The following is a 12,998-nucleotide window of genomic DNA, read 5'->3' on the forward strand; positions in this document are numbered from 1 at the left end:
GGTACATTTGTTTTCCATCTGAAATATAGCAATAAGTGTGAATAACGACTAGGGAAGATGTCAATATTATAGACATCACCAGCTACACCACTGTTAGCATTTCAGATGCTCACCCTATCATAGAACACGAATGTTAGATCTGACAATTGCATAAATTAAAGGACCACTCTAGTGCCAGGAAAACATACTCGTTTTCCTGGCACTAGAGTACCCTGAGGGTGCCCCCACCCTCAGGGACCCCCTCCCACCGGGCTCTGGAGAGAGGAAGGGGTTAAACTTACCTCTTTTTCCAGCGCCGGGCGGGGAGCTTTCCTCCTCCTCTCCATCTTGATCGCGACGTCATTGGCTGAATGCGCATGCGCGGCAGGAGCCGCGCTCGCATTCAGCCGGTCGCATAGGAAAGCATTTACAATGCTTTCCTATGGACGCTTGCGTGCTCTCACTGTGATTTTCACAGTGAGAAGCACGCAAGCGCCTCTAGCGGCTGTCAATGAGACAGCCACTAGAGGATTTGGAGGCTGGATTAACCCTCATTATAAACATAGCAGTTTCTCTGAAACTGCTATGTTTATAAAAAAAAGGGTTAATCCTAGAGGTACCTGGCACCCAGACCACTTCATTAAGCTGAAGTCGTCTTGGTGCCTAGAGTGGTCCTTTAACCCCTTAAGGACCAAACTTCTGGAATAAAAGGGAATCATGACGTGTCACACACGTCATGTGTCCTTAAGGGGTTAAGCGTTTATATTGTTTATTATGATTGTATAAATCCATTGCTCTGGTTGAACATGCAATGCTATTACACTGAACTGTACCTTTTACCCTCCCCACTTTCCTTTCTGTACCCCATGTTACTACTTTTTTCGTGTGAAAACAATAAACACAAACATTGAAAAAAAAGAAAACTTAGCTCTGCATTTCACATGGACCACCAATAACACTATGCATGATGAGCTCTATTGTAGGGATAGCCAACAGGAAACCTTCCAGCCGTTGTAGAACAACAAGCCTCATGATGCTTTGCTAGTCCTTAAGGTGTTGTTCTACAATTGCTTGTTGTCTCTACAGAAATTGTCAGTCAAACACAAGAATTGCTAAATATTTTAAAGTGGCACTGTCACCACCGGATTTGGAAAGACCCCAGACGGTGACATTATTATTATGTTATTATTTATATAGCGCCAACAAATTCCACAGTGCTTTACAATGGGTGGACGAACAGACGTGTAGTTGTAACCAGACAAGTTGGACACACAGGAACAGAGGGGTTGAGGGCCCTGCTCAATGAGCTTACATGCTAGAGGGAGTGGGGTAAAGTGACACAAAAGGGAAGGATAGTACTAGACCAGGGGTAGGCAACCTTCGACTCTACAGATGTTTTGGACTACATCTCCCATAATGCTTTTACAGCCATATTGCTGGCAAAGCATCAAGGGAGATGTAGTCCACAACATCTGTAGAGCCGAAGGTTGCCTACCCCTGTACTAGACTAATGACATTTGCAAGAGAGGAATCAGTCGGGAGCTATTAACATAGTGACACAGCCGCTGGTAGTGGACATTTTAATGAAAATCGTGGAATCAAGTCTTATGTGTATAAATACAGGATAAATACGGGACCCTCCATAGACAGAGCCAATGCCCTGCAGCCAATACCCTGTCGGGATTGACACTGTAGCTCGGTCCAGGGTTTAGTAACTATTTTATCTCTGTATATCTCTTGACTGGGTTGGAATTTCAGTTAAATTTTTCAGGCAGGGTGACAGTGCCGTTTTAATATATAAATTGTATTTTGCATATTACTTAATCCTCTCATCATCATCATCATCATCATCAAAACCATCTTTGAATCTGGTTACTTACCATACTGATACCTTCTTCTTCCATGAAATGACCCACCATAGTACGTTGTGCGGGACTTAGCATGTGTAGGTATAATTTGTTCTTTCCAAAAATAATCCGTGACATGTTCGTTTGGATCAGATGTGATAACCTCTTCAGATCCCTGACTCTCTGGAAACTCTGTCTTCTCAAGGGTAGAACATATTGCAAACATGTCATTAGCTTTGTAAAATATAGCAGAAAAGAGTCATTATTTTGTAGAAACGTGTAGGTTGGTGAAGTGCTTTAGGGGATAACCAATTTCTTTCTATCTTACTTTATAAATGTGAAGAAAAAAGTGGAAGGTGATTCTTCTCATTGCGAAGAACCCTAAACCTTCTCTATGTGAAGCATTACATTAGTGTCAAATATGTTTAAAGGAGACCCTCTTGCAACTGGATTACAGGTAAACAGCCTCTATTTTAGTAGAACAAGAAGGGGGAACAAGAAGTCTACAGCAACTATTCAACATTACAGTGTTAGAAATAAATATATTTATTTTTCTGTGATATATATAAAATGCATCCCTGTCTAGAAAATAATATTCTGTAGAGTAGCTGAAGAGACAGACAGAGCGCTATTCTGTTACCCCAGATCCTCTGCCAGCATATTAATATGAGGAGAGAAACAAAATAAATGGCGGCAGCTGCAAATGGCGCATTAGATACGATGGCCATATAATGTGAATTCGCCAGAGCGACATTCGCTTCGCTGCGACAGGGATGCTAGGCTTGGATTCTGTATACAGTAAAGCTGTACCTCGCATCTTAGTCGTATATTAGTATGCCAATTTTCTGTCCTTGCTTATTGACCTATATGTTGTGTAGCGAAAATATTTTTCAGCTTCAAGGTTTCAGTGCATTAGATTTGATGGTGCATTAGATTTGAATAAACACGGTGTATAACACTCAAAAAGATATATGACACTGGAGCATGTATCAGGGAAAATAATGCCATTCAGGGCTCTGTAGAAGTTTATAAACCATCCAACTGTCAGTCCTCTCTCTAGATAAGTCCTTATGAGTAATATGTGAGCTATGTTATCTGTATGTGAAGTTGGAACACAGGAGTTCATGTAGAAATACAGCTACCCACACAGTGGTTACATATCATTCCATTTCTTCTTATAATGTATCATATTATTTTGTATTGTAGTTATTCTTTGCTAGACATGTGGTCCCCATCAAAAACTATGGAATGTTGATTAAACGTCCCCCACCCTTCCCTTCCTTCTTGCTTAATGTATGCTTTGTAGTTTAGAAAGTGGTTGTGACTCACTTGTGAGCTTAGAATTTCAAATTTAAAGGGACACTGCAGGTACTGAAACGGCTTCATCTCAAGCGGTTATTGTGTCTGGAGTCCCCTGGTGCCATCCTTTTATTCAGCTTTAAACAGTTTTTAATGTTTTTAAGTAAGAATCCTCGGCAGCTCATACACACTTTGCTGCTTGGGCTAATGAGGACATATTAGCCTGAGCAGTAATGGAAATGGATTGGCATTCAGCCTATCACAAAACCATTGATGGTTTGACTAAAATAAAGTGTGTGATCTCTGACTTAAGTGTACCTCTGGTAGGTGCCAGGCTATGGATGGTCGTGGGACTCTTATTTAGTGTTAACCTGCTCATAAATTGATGAATGGAGGGAAAATCAGGGGACTCCAGGCACTATAACCACTTCAATGAGATGACATCTTTATAATGTCAATAGAGAAGGATCAGATTCCTCTGTTATTTATAACTTCCCCATATTCTATCTGCCGTCAAGCACATTGCACTAGGGGCACTCGCGTTCTGAAACAGCAATGTAACTGTTACTATAAGCCCAGAGTGAATCTTTTTGGGGGCCAACATGGCAATTAATTGCCCGTGTCTCCCTTCACAGCTATTTACTTTTGCAGGTGGGGTGCACTATATAATATAAAAGTTTTGCACTATGCAAACTGGGTTTCTAGTAAAATATATTTATAATGTGATCAACTTCTATATTGCTGGCATACAGGTTCAGACACCTATTCAGTGTTTTCCTAAGGTACAGAGTAGGGGTCTGCAACATGTGAATTTGGGTAACTTCTTATTGGGTAGAAACATTGGTAAGTATATAATTAAATGTGATTTGGGCTTACTAACATGTAGCCGTCTGTTTTAGGTTGCATTTTGTCCAACATAGTTGCATTTAGATATTTGTCAAGAATTCTGTCTGCATTGGCTTGTCTGCTAGATTGATCAAACTAATCAAATAGAGGTCCAATCACAAAACAAGGTGCAGACAACCACTTTGCAAAATTAAGCTCGAAATAATCAGAGTCTGAGATGCTTTTGCAACTTTCTTTGAGAGGTCTAATAGAACATAAAAAAGGTGAAAGTATATTTAATATTACAAAACTCTACCTTTTGAGCATCAAATCTCTCTTTCCTTTTCCGTGATTTCTCACTTCCACTTGCTGCCGTTGGTTCTGCACTGACCTTCCTCAGGTTTCCACTGTAAGGTATGGGTAAGTCTATGTTCCTGATGGATTCTTTATGGATTTCCACGTTATAATGACTTTCTTCCTCATTTTCAGCCTCTTCTTGGACAGGTGTACAGCGACCTGTGGAGGACAATCAGTGAACCCTCTCACTCTATTGTACAGCACAACAGAATGTGATGGCGCTATATAAATAATAAAATAATAATAATAATTGTACTAGAGGAGGTATGTACATAACAATTCAAGTATGAAAAAATAAAGAGGTTTCTGCAAGCTGAGCAATTTGATTTATTTTGCTACCACATGTTGAGAGGGTTAAAAGGAACACTCCAGGCACCAAAACAATTTAATTTAAATGATGTTGTTATGGTGCCAAGAGGCACCTGGGTGCATTCCTATCTTCAAGGATTAAACCATTTTCAAACAATTTAACCCCAAAGTTGCCACCAGCATTCGGCTTCTAAAATTTCAGATTCAGTATAAGCTGAGTGCCGCTGGGCAGGGGCCACTGATTGTCAGCCAATCCCTGACTCCCCATTCACAAAACTGTCTTGATAACGATATAAAGGTTTAACTGGTTTATAAAATGATTTAACCCCTGAAGGTAAGAATGCGCCTGGGGGCCTACTGGAACCATAAGTTTTTTTATTTAGATGAAGTTGTTATGGTGCCTTGTGATGCCAATGCTGTCCCTTTAACCCCTTAATGACACATGACATGTGTGACATGTCATGATTCCCTTTTATTCCAGAGGTTTGGTCCTTAAGGGGTTAAAGAAATACACAAGCAAATATCAGCACAGAGATCCCTATGTAATTAAATAAAACATGTCAAACCATGGCATTCTCAATTTCCCATCTAAACTCCTTCATGGGATTTCTATAACTTAGCTACAGTTTGGAAAGATATCAGCGTGCTGCTCCCAAACAAGTGAAATTGGGAAGTTTGCTGTTACACACAGTAACGGCTTGAAATAGTCCACCTCTGTCACTGTCATTGTTTTGATACAACCTGTGCCAATCAAAATCATGTTTATTTATCCAACTTAATTTCAAGGCACTGTAGGACGGCTTGTATTCCATGGAAACTTGAATGAAGGCCTGAATGCGTCAGTTTATAATAACCACGTTTATAGAGTAAATAATTGGACAGAAGATTATAGAGTAAATAATCGGACAGAAGATTTTATACTTGTAGATCCTTTTCAGTTCGCTTTCTAAGGCTGTAGCTGCCACCTACGTAAATAAATATCTGTGAAAAGAAATCGGTGTTGAATTAAGTTACACTGCCACACCACTTCTCTTAAAGTACTGATCAAAGCGGCTGTATCTGGAACGCAGAGCTATAAACAAGAACATGTTTTACAATCCATGGAATGTCAGCATAGCAGGGATTTCATAACTCGTTGACTGGACACGTTTCTGAATTTTACTTCGGTAGCTTCATTAATCCTCCAAACCAATATTTTACACAACACTAAACCTTGCGATGGTTAGTTCTATAAAATTATTATGCAATGCTAAAGTGGCAATACACAACTCAAACTTTATATAAGCTTGAGGATTTAATGGTGAAAACCAGTATGAAATTATAGCAATCCTGACCTTGGCCTGCAATCTAAATCGTATTGAAGATCTACAGCTGTTTTTATAGATTGCTCTGTGTGAATGCTATACATTATCTATAAGGGAGAGGGGGGGGGGGGGGGGACACAAAACCAGGAATTTTTGTTGATACCAGAACTGGTGAAGGCATCTTGATGGGTCCATTGAGGGAGGGGAAGAGAGGCGAAGACAGGGCTGCACTGATATTTTGAGGGAGTAGATGACAGATCTTGATGTCTCCTGGTGTTTTCTGGTACATGTGTTGTGAGATGTTGAAGGTGCACAGAGTCTCTGAGGCTTCCTAAAAATACAAGAGGAAATATCAGCAAAAAGATGACAATGAAATTACACAGCAAAAAAAGTCAAACGAGAGCATTCTCGATGCCCTGTCTTTAAGGTCGAAACTCTTTCATGGGATTTCTTTAACATAGTGAGAGACCACCGGGGTTGCAATATAAAATAATTCCACTGCCCTTAATAAGCATATATAATACACAATGGAACATACACTTGCTCTCAACTAGATATGTCATGTGTTATTAATTTAAGCTTTTGCGTTGCTTGTGTGCTTTCTGAACACAGATGTTTTTCCCATCTCAAGTTGATGTCGTATTATAAACAAACACTATATTAAGCCAGTGCAAATATGTGCTTGAATGTAAATATCAGCCTTACTATTATATATATATATATATATGCACTGTAGCTTGCTTCCTTTCTAAAAAATAAGGTATTACACTATTTAACAGTGTATGGTTCATTGACAAGTTTAGGACACAAGCATGATGAAGATGAAAAGATTGAGAGTTGATCTATATCAGGGGTCAGCAAACTATGGCACACAAGGTGCCAATGCAAGGCTGCAAGACCCAAACTTGCCGGGGAGATCTATGGATCTCATCTGAAGCTAGCCTCAAAGAGGTCCCAGTACGACTTCTTCAAATGAGATAAACCAAAGGTGCTGTGTCCATGTAAGGCGCTAAAGGTAATTTTTCATCAAAAGTTTGAAAAGCTGCTCAACACTCGTGTCAATACCTCTTACTTAACACAAAAACATGCAAACCAGATAGTGAAATATTGTTTGAGTGGTGGGAACTTTAATTTTTAAGGGTAAGTGTATACATTTAGTGCTCCACTGTTTTTTGTTTGATGTGGTGGGTTACCGCCACTCAAACAATATTTCACTATCCGACTTCTTCAAATATCTCATAGTGCCCTATTACAGCCAGCAGCGAGGGCAGCCCATAATTTACTCGTGGCAGCACTGGTAGTAATTGATCACTTACTCCCAGCACTTATGAAGGAGAATCCAAGCGGAAGGACAGCAGCTACCAAAAGTACCTGCGTTTGTCCTATACTGAACCAGCCTGGACCCCCAAGGAAATCACCCTCCTGCTGCTCAGTGGTAAGCAACAAGGAGGGTGTCTAAAAAGAGCAGTATATCAATGAGTGGGTGTAGTAGTGTATGTTTTACCATATATAACAGTGTGATTGTGTATGTATTTAGCACTGTGTGTGAGTCTAGCAGTGTAGGTGGCAATGTGTAGCTGTATGACCTGGCAGTGTGCATTGGAGAGGTACCACAAATACCACAAACTGTCCACGCACACACACATTATAGCACACCTAAAAATAAATTATGTTAGTCCAATAAAAAAGGTATTACAAGATACAAATTGTATCGTTTTCTTACATCTGGACTAATACGGCTACAATCTCTCTCTCTTAATATATAAATATACATATATATATATATATATATATATATATATATACACATATATATACATACACATATATATATATATATATACACACACACACATATACATACATACATACACACATACATATATACATACACATTTTATTTTTTGCTTACAGATATACTAGAAGCCATGGGACATGAAAAAAATCAGAGGCCCCAAGACCAGTGGTGTAAAATATGTAAATTCTTCCTTGTGGATATGTGTTTCTGTAGTGTTACATCTGTGTATGTACTGGGTTAGAGCCCTGCAATGCCATGTATATGGATCTCTAGGGAGGCTGACATCAATGCTTGTGATATAGGATGTGTTCCATTTGCGTCTGAAGTTTGATTCAATTCACTTCATTGCCAGGTTGGACATTGGTTAAGTTCATTGCTTTGTACTCTCTGTGATTTATGATGTGGCCTGATGCCTGGATAAATAGGTTCAAAAAGTGAAACAGATTGGGAAAAATCCACAGTCAATAACATTTAAAACTACTTTACCAGCTGCTATACATTATTCCTTTTTCTACAATCTGTCGAGAAGCCATTCGTCTTCATGACAGTACTCTGCTTGTTATATTAGGATGTTGGAAAATAATTCCTATTTTGTATTCGGTTTTTAGAATATTATAGACAGTCAGGCCAAAAGGTTTTCGGATGCTTTTCCACCTGCATAACTTCAGTGTTAAAATAAACTAAGCATTGTATAGTACTTTATTACCGCTTTTTAAATATGCTTTCATAAACCACAACTAATTACTAACCAGCTGTTAACTTATTATCTCTAGAGGATTGTCTTGCTTTTACTGCTCCTGGCGCTAATTATCTTTACGAGACACCCATTAGGCTTACATACCTATGCACGTACCATTCGCCATGGTCATCAGGCCAGGGTTTAGCGTAATCACTTATTCTCACAAAATTAGCATATCCACCAAACCTAACTTGTGATGGAGGGCAAATTAGCCTCATTAATGCCAGAGATACACAGCATGTTCCTTGTAAAGCACATTACTGACTAACTAACATATTCAGGGAAGTGAAATTTGTCTATTAAAAGAGCAAAATGTCTACGCTTTCAAAATGTCATTGCCAAGTTTCCAACTTAAATTATATGTATCAGCTGAAAAGTATAAAGGGTACAATAAACCTTTAATATCAGATAGTGGTCATTCAAGAAAATAAAATGGTCACAATGTTTCAACCAAGTGCTGGCCTTATAACAGGCCACCAAATAACACTATTTCACCTGGTCAATGTTGTCGGTTTGAGAAACAAAGTGTTGCTTTATTCTATTTCAAAGTCAGGGATTCACATAAGCTAATATATCTTTAACTATAGTGCTGGGAGTCTCCCGGATCACCTGTACACCAAAGGAGAATGGCACTAGGCTCACTCTCATCCCATACTCCATGCATGACTAGCATTTGATGTATTTCCCCCACCACATTCCCGGATAAGCTGAGTAAAGTGACTACTGGAATTTCACAACATATTATTCGGATTTAGTCATTTTGGAGCAAGGTAAAATCATGACGGACAGGCAGCACTGTCTGAAGCAATACACTTTGTTATTAGAACAATTGATAAATAACAAGGTTATCACTGGTGATATAAATTCCTTTGAAAAGCAGTCCATCCATGAGTTGAATTCTGGTAATATATCACATGGACTAGTACATATATTGGGAGATTACCAGGAAAGGATGGCAGGTGGGTAATTACCTTGTCGGTCACTAGCATACAGGGGTTGTGGTTTGTAGCCTTACAATACCATTCTTTCTTTCTAAAACCTGACTCCTGATTTCCAACAAGGCATGTAAATAGTCCCTCATATTAAAGATTATTTATTCCATCATGTTTCCAGGAAGGTGTACGCAGACATTTATTACTCCCTAGAGTCACTAATTACTCTGATGGAACTCCCTGGGGCCATAGAAGCTTCCCTAGTGGATAAGGCCTCCATACCAGATGGCTTTCCCTTAAGGTATTATTTCAGACATTCTGTTCCCTAGGCCTAGTTTCTAAAACATTTTAGATTATAATCACATCACCAGAACTTCGACAATACACTTCAAAATAAATAGGTGGGAAATGAGAAAGCACATTCACAAATAGTGATAGTCCCTGCAGTCTGCTTAAGTTACAGACATATACCTTAAATAAATGAAGATGTGATCACAAGCTCGTTCGAGCTGGGTCCTCATCAACCTATTGATTCTATCAAAACGTGTAATTGTTTTTGTCTCAATTGTTATATTCCCATCTTTATACTACTGAGCAGTGCTTGGGAATAAGTTGGCGCTTTATAAATGCCAATATTAATACAAATGTGAAAGTACTAGCAAAAGCCTTAGAAGCTAGTATTAAATGTTTCCTGGTATTTCTGGTGTTCTTAGATAAGTTGAGTTTTGTCCGCGGTAGAGACCAAAGACACAACGAGATCACTAAATTTCACTAAGTATTAAACGTGCAGCACTACAGGACTACAGAGAGAACCTCGTACTCTCTACTGAAGCTGAGAGGGCCTTTGATCTGGTAGGTTGAAATACATAAGTAGATAATTGCTGCAGTTTTTAATGATATCCTATTATTCTTACAACACTCCATTAGGAGCATTCTAAACCTTCCACAGAACATTTAACTAAAACCTAAAATGGAACTTCCCCTAGGAAGGTATCAGATCACCCAGAAAAAATAGAAAGAAATGGGATCCGTGTGAAAATGGGTGTAAAAGGGAATAAACACTAGGCATGTGCATGGGGAAAATTTTCGGTTCGTTCGGCATTCCGAAATTCGGAATTTTCGCACTTCGGCAACTTCGGAAATTCGGCATCTTCGGTAATTCGGTCGGCACATCGGCATTTCGGCACTTCTATTGCAGCCGTTTAGTAGATAACTCCCTAATTCCCATGGTATTAGGGAGTTATCTACCAAAAGGCTGAAAGACCTAAATTTACTAATACTAAGTAAAAAGGAATTAGTATTAGTAAATTTTGCCCCTACTCGCTATACCGCGAGTAGGGGCATGTCTAGTAAACAGTGAGCAGCCTATGGCTGCTCACTGTTTTTTAAAAAAAAATGTCCCCATTCCCGAGCCCCCACCCCTGAGCGGCGGGTGGGGGCCCTAAATTATAAAATGGGGGGACCTAATGTTCTCCCCCCTGGCCCCCACCCCTGAGCGGTGGGTGGGGGCCCTAAATTGGTATAAGGGGGGACCTAATGTCCTCCCTCCTGACACCCACCCCTGAGCGGCGGGTGGGGGCCCTAAATACTAATAAAGGGGGGGACCTAATGTCCTCCCCCTGGCCCCCACCCCTGAGTGGTGGGTGGGGGCCCTAAATAGTAATAGGGGGGGACCCAATGTCCTCCCCCTGGCCCCCACCCCTGAGCAGTGGGTGGGGGCCCTACAGTAAAATAAGGGTTGGGACCTAATGTCCTCCCCCCTGGCCCCCACCCCTGAGTGGCGGGTGGGGACCCTAAATACTAATAAGGGGGCGGACCTAATGTCCTCCCCCTGAGCGGCGGGTGGGGGCCCTAAATACTAATAAGGGGGACCTAATGTCCTCCCCCTGGCCCCCACCCCTGAGAGGTGGGTGGGGGCCCTAAATAGTAATAGGGGGGGACCTAATGTCCTCCCCCCTGGCCCCCACCCCTGAGAGGTGGGTGGGGGCCCTAAATAGTAATAGGGGGGGACCTAATGTCCTCCCCCCTGGCCCCCACCCCTGAGAGGTGGGTGGGGGCCCTAAATAGTAATAGGGGGGACCTAATGTCTTCCACCCTGTCCCCCACCCCTGAGCGGCGCGTGGGGGCCCTAAATCCTAAAAGGGGGGGACCTAAGGTCCTCCCCCCTGGTCCCCACCCCTGAGCGGCGGGTGGGTGCCCTAAATACTAATAAGGGGGGGACCTAATGTCCTCCCCCCTGGCCCCCACCCCTGAGTGGCGGGTGGGGGCCCTAAATACTAATAAGGGGGGGACCTAATGTCTTCCCCCCTGACCCCCACCCCTGAGCGGCGGGTGGGGGCCCTAAATACCAATAGTGGGGACCTATTGTCCTCCCCCCCGGCCCCCACCCCTGAGAGGCGGGTGGGGGCCCTAAAAATATGCCCCCCCCAGGTGACTAGGGGTCCCCAAACCCCTAGTCACCCCCTCCCCCCCCAATAAAAATGATCCCCTACCTACCCCTACCTACCTACTCACCCTAAAAATAATGAGGGGGGGACATTTAACTAAGAACCTGTAAAAAAAAAAAAAAAAACTTCCCATTCGATGTTTTCTTTCTTCTAAAGTCTTTAAGCCCCCAAAAAAGGCCAAATAAAAAACCATAATAACCAACGCAATAAAAAAAAAAAAACGAGCAAAAAAAAAAATATATTCCTTCTTCACCCATGGAGGGCTCCGCGCAGACTGAGCTCTGCAGGGCGGGGGAAGGCTTATAAAGCTTCGCCCCGCCCTGCAATTAGGCTCAGAGCACTCTGATTGGTGAGTTTAAGCCATCCAATCAGAGTGCTCTGAAAGGTAAATGAAGAGACTGACAGGTAAGTCTCTACATTTACCTGTCACAGCACTCTGATTGGTTGGTTTGAAATCCACCAATCAGAGTGCTCTGTGTCATTTTACACAGCGTGGGAAAGTTCTTTGGAATTTTCCCACGCTGTGTAATTTGACTCATAACTCTCTGATTGGTGGATTAAGTAACCAGAGAGTTATGAGTCAAATTACACAGCGTGGGAAAATTCAAAAGAACTTTCCCACACTGTGTAAAATGACACAGAGCACTCTGATTGGTGGATTTCAAACCAACCAATCAGAGTGCTGTGACAGGTAAATGTAGAGACTTAAGAAAAGAAAATCTTACCTGCGCTTTCTCCTTAATCCCTACGTATATTTAGACAAATGGAGGTCATTTAGTTACTCCAATGGCCATTGGAGGGAATGCCCGCCTGCCAACGTCAAGGCAGACCCCCCTAAGCGGGTCCTAACACTGACCCTTCAGCCTGCTTCCTTGAGCTTCTGGCAAAGATATCTCTAATGAGACAGAAAGGGGTATTTTTTATATACACCCCTATACTTATTAACCCTTAATAGGGAACACATGGGATGGGCAGCAGCATTGTAACCAGGCTGTGTGATACAAAGTAAATACAAATACAAAAAGAGAAGTCCTGCGCTTAGTCCCATTACTGCTGGGCCAGCAGCAAGGACTACAGGTGGGCATTCCCTCCAATGGCCATTGGAGTAACTAAATGACCTCCATTTGTCTAAATATACATAGGGATTAAGGAGAAAGCGCAG

At 41.5% G+C, this 12,998-nt stretch overlaps 1 protein-coding gene across 1 annotated transcript in view; it reads right to left on the reverse strand.

Moving 5' to 3' along the window:
• The window catches only part of KIAA2012 (KIAA2012 ortholog), a 193,155-nt gene that overhangs the window by 137,908 nt on the left and 42,249 nt on the right, over positions 1-12,998 (reverse strand). Inside the window, exons 4-6 of the mRNA XM_063429839.1 lie at positions 6,084-6,251; positions 4,267-4,466; positions 1,860-2,022 (exon numbers count right to left, since the gene is read on the reverse strand). Of these exons, the coding sequence (XP_063285909.1) occupies positions 1,860-2,022; positions 4,267-4,466; positions 6,084-6,251 (531 nt within the window). The remainder of the gene's footprint in view (positions 1-1,859; positions 2,023-4,266; positions 4,467-6,083; positions 6,252-12,998) is intronic.

The sequence above is a fragment of the Pelobates fuscus genome, chromosome 8 (genome assembly GCF_036172605.1).
Source record: "Pelobates fuscus isolate aPelFus1 chromosome 8, aPelFus1.pri, whole genome shotgun sequence".
Taxonomy (NCBI): Eukaryota; Metazoa; Chordata; class Amphibia; order Anura; family Pelobatidae; genus Pelobates; species Pelobates fuscus.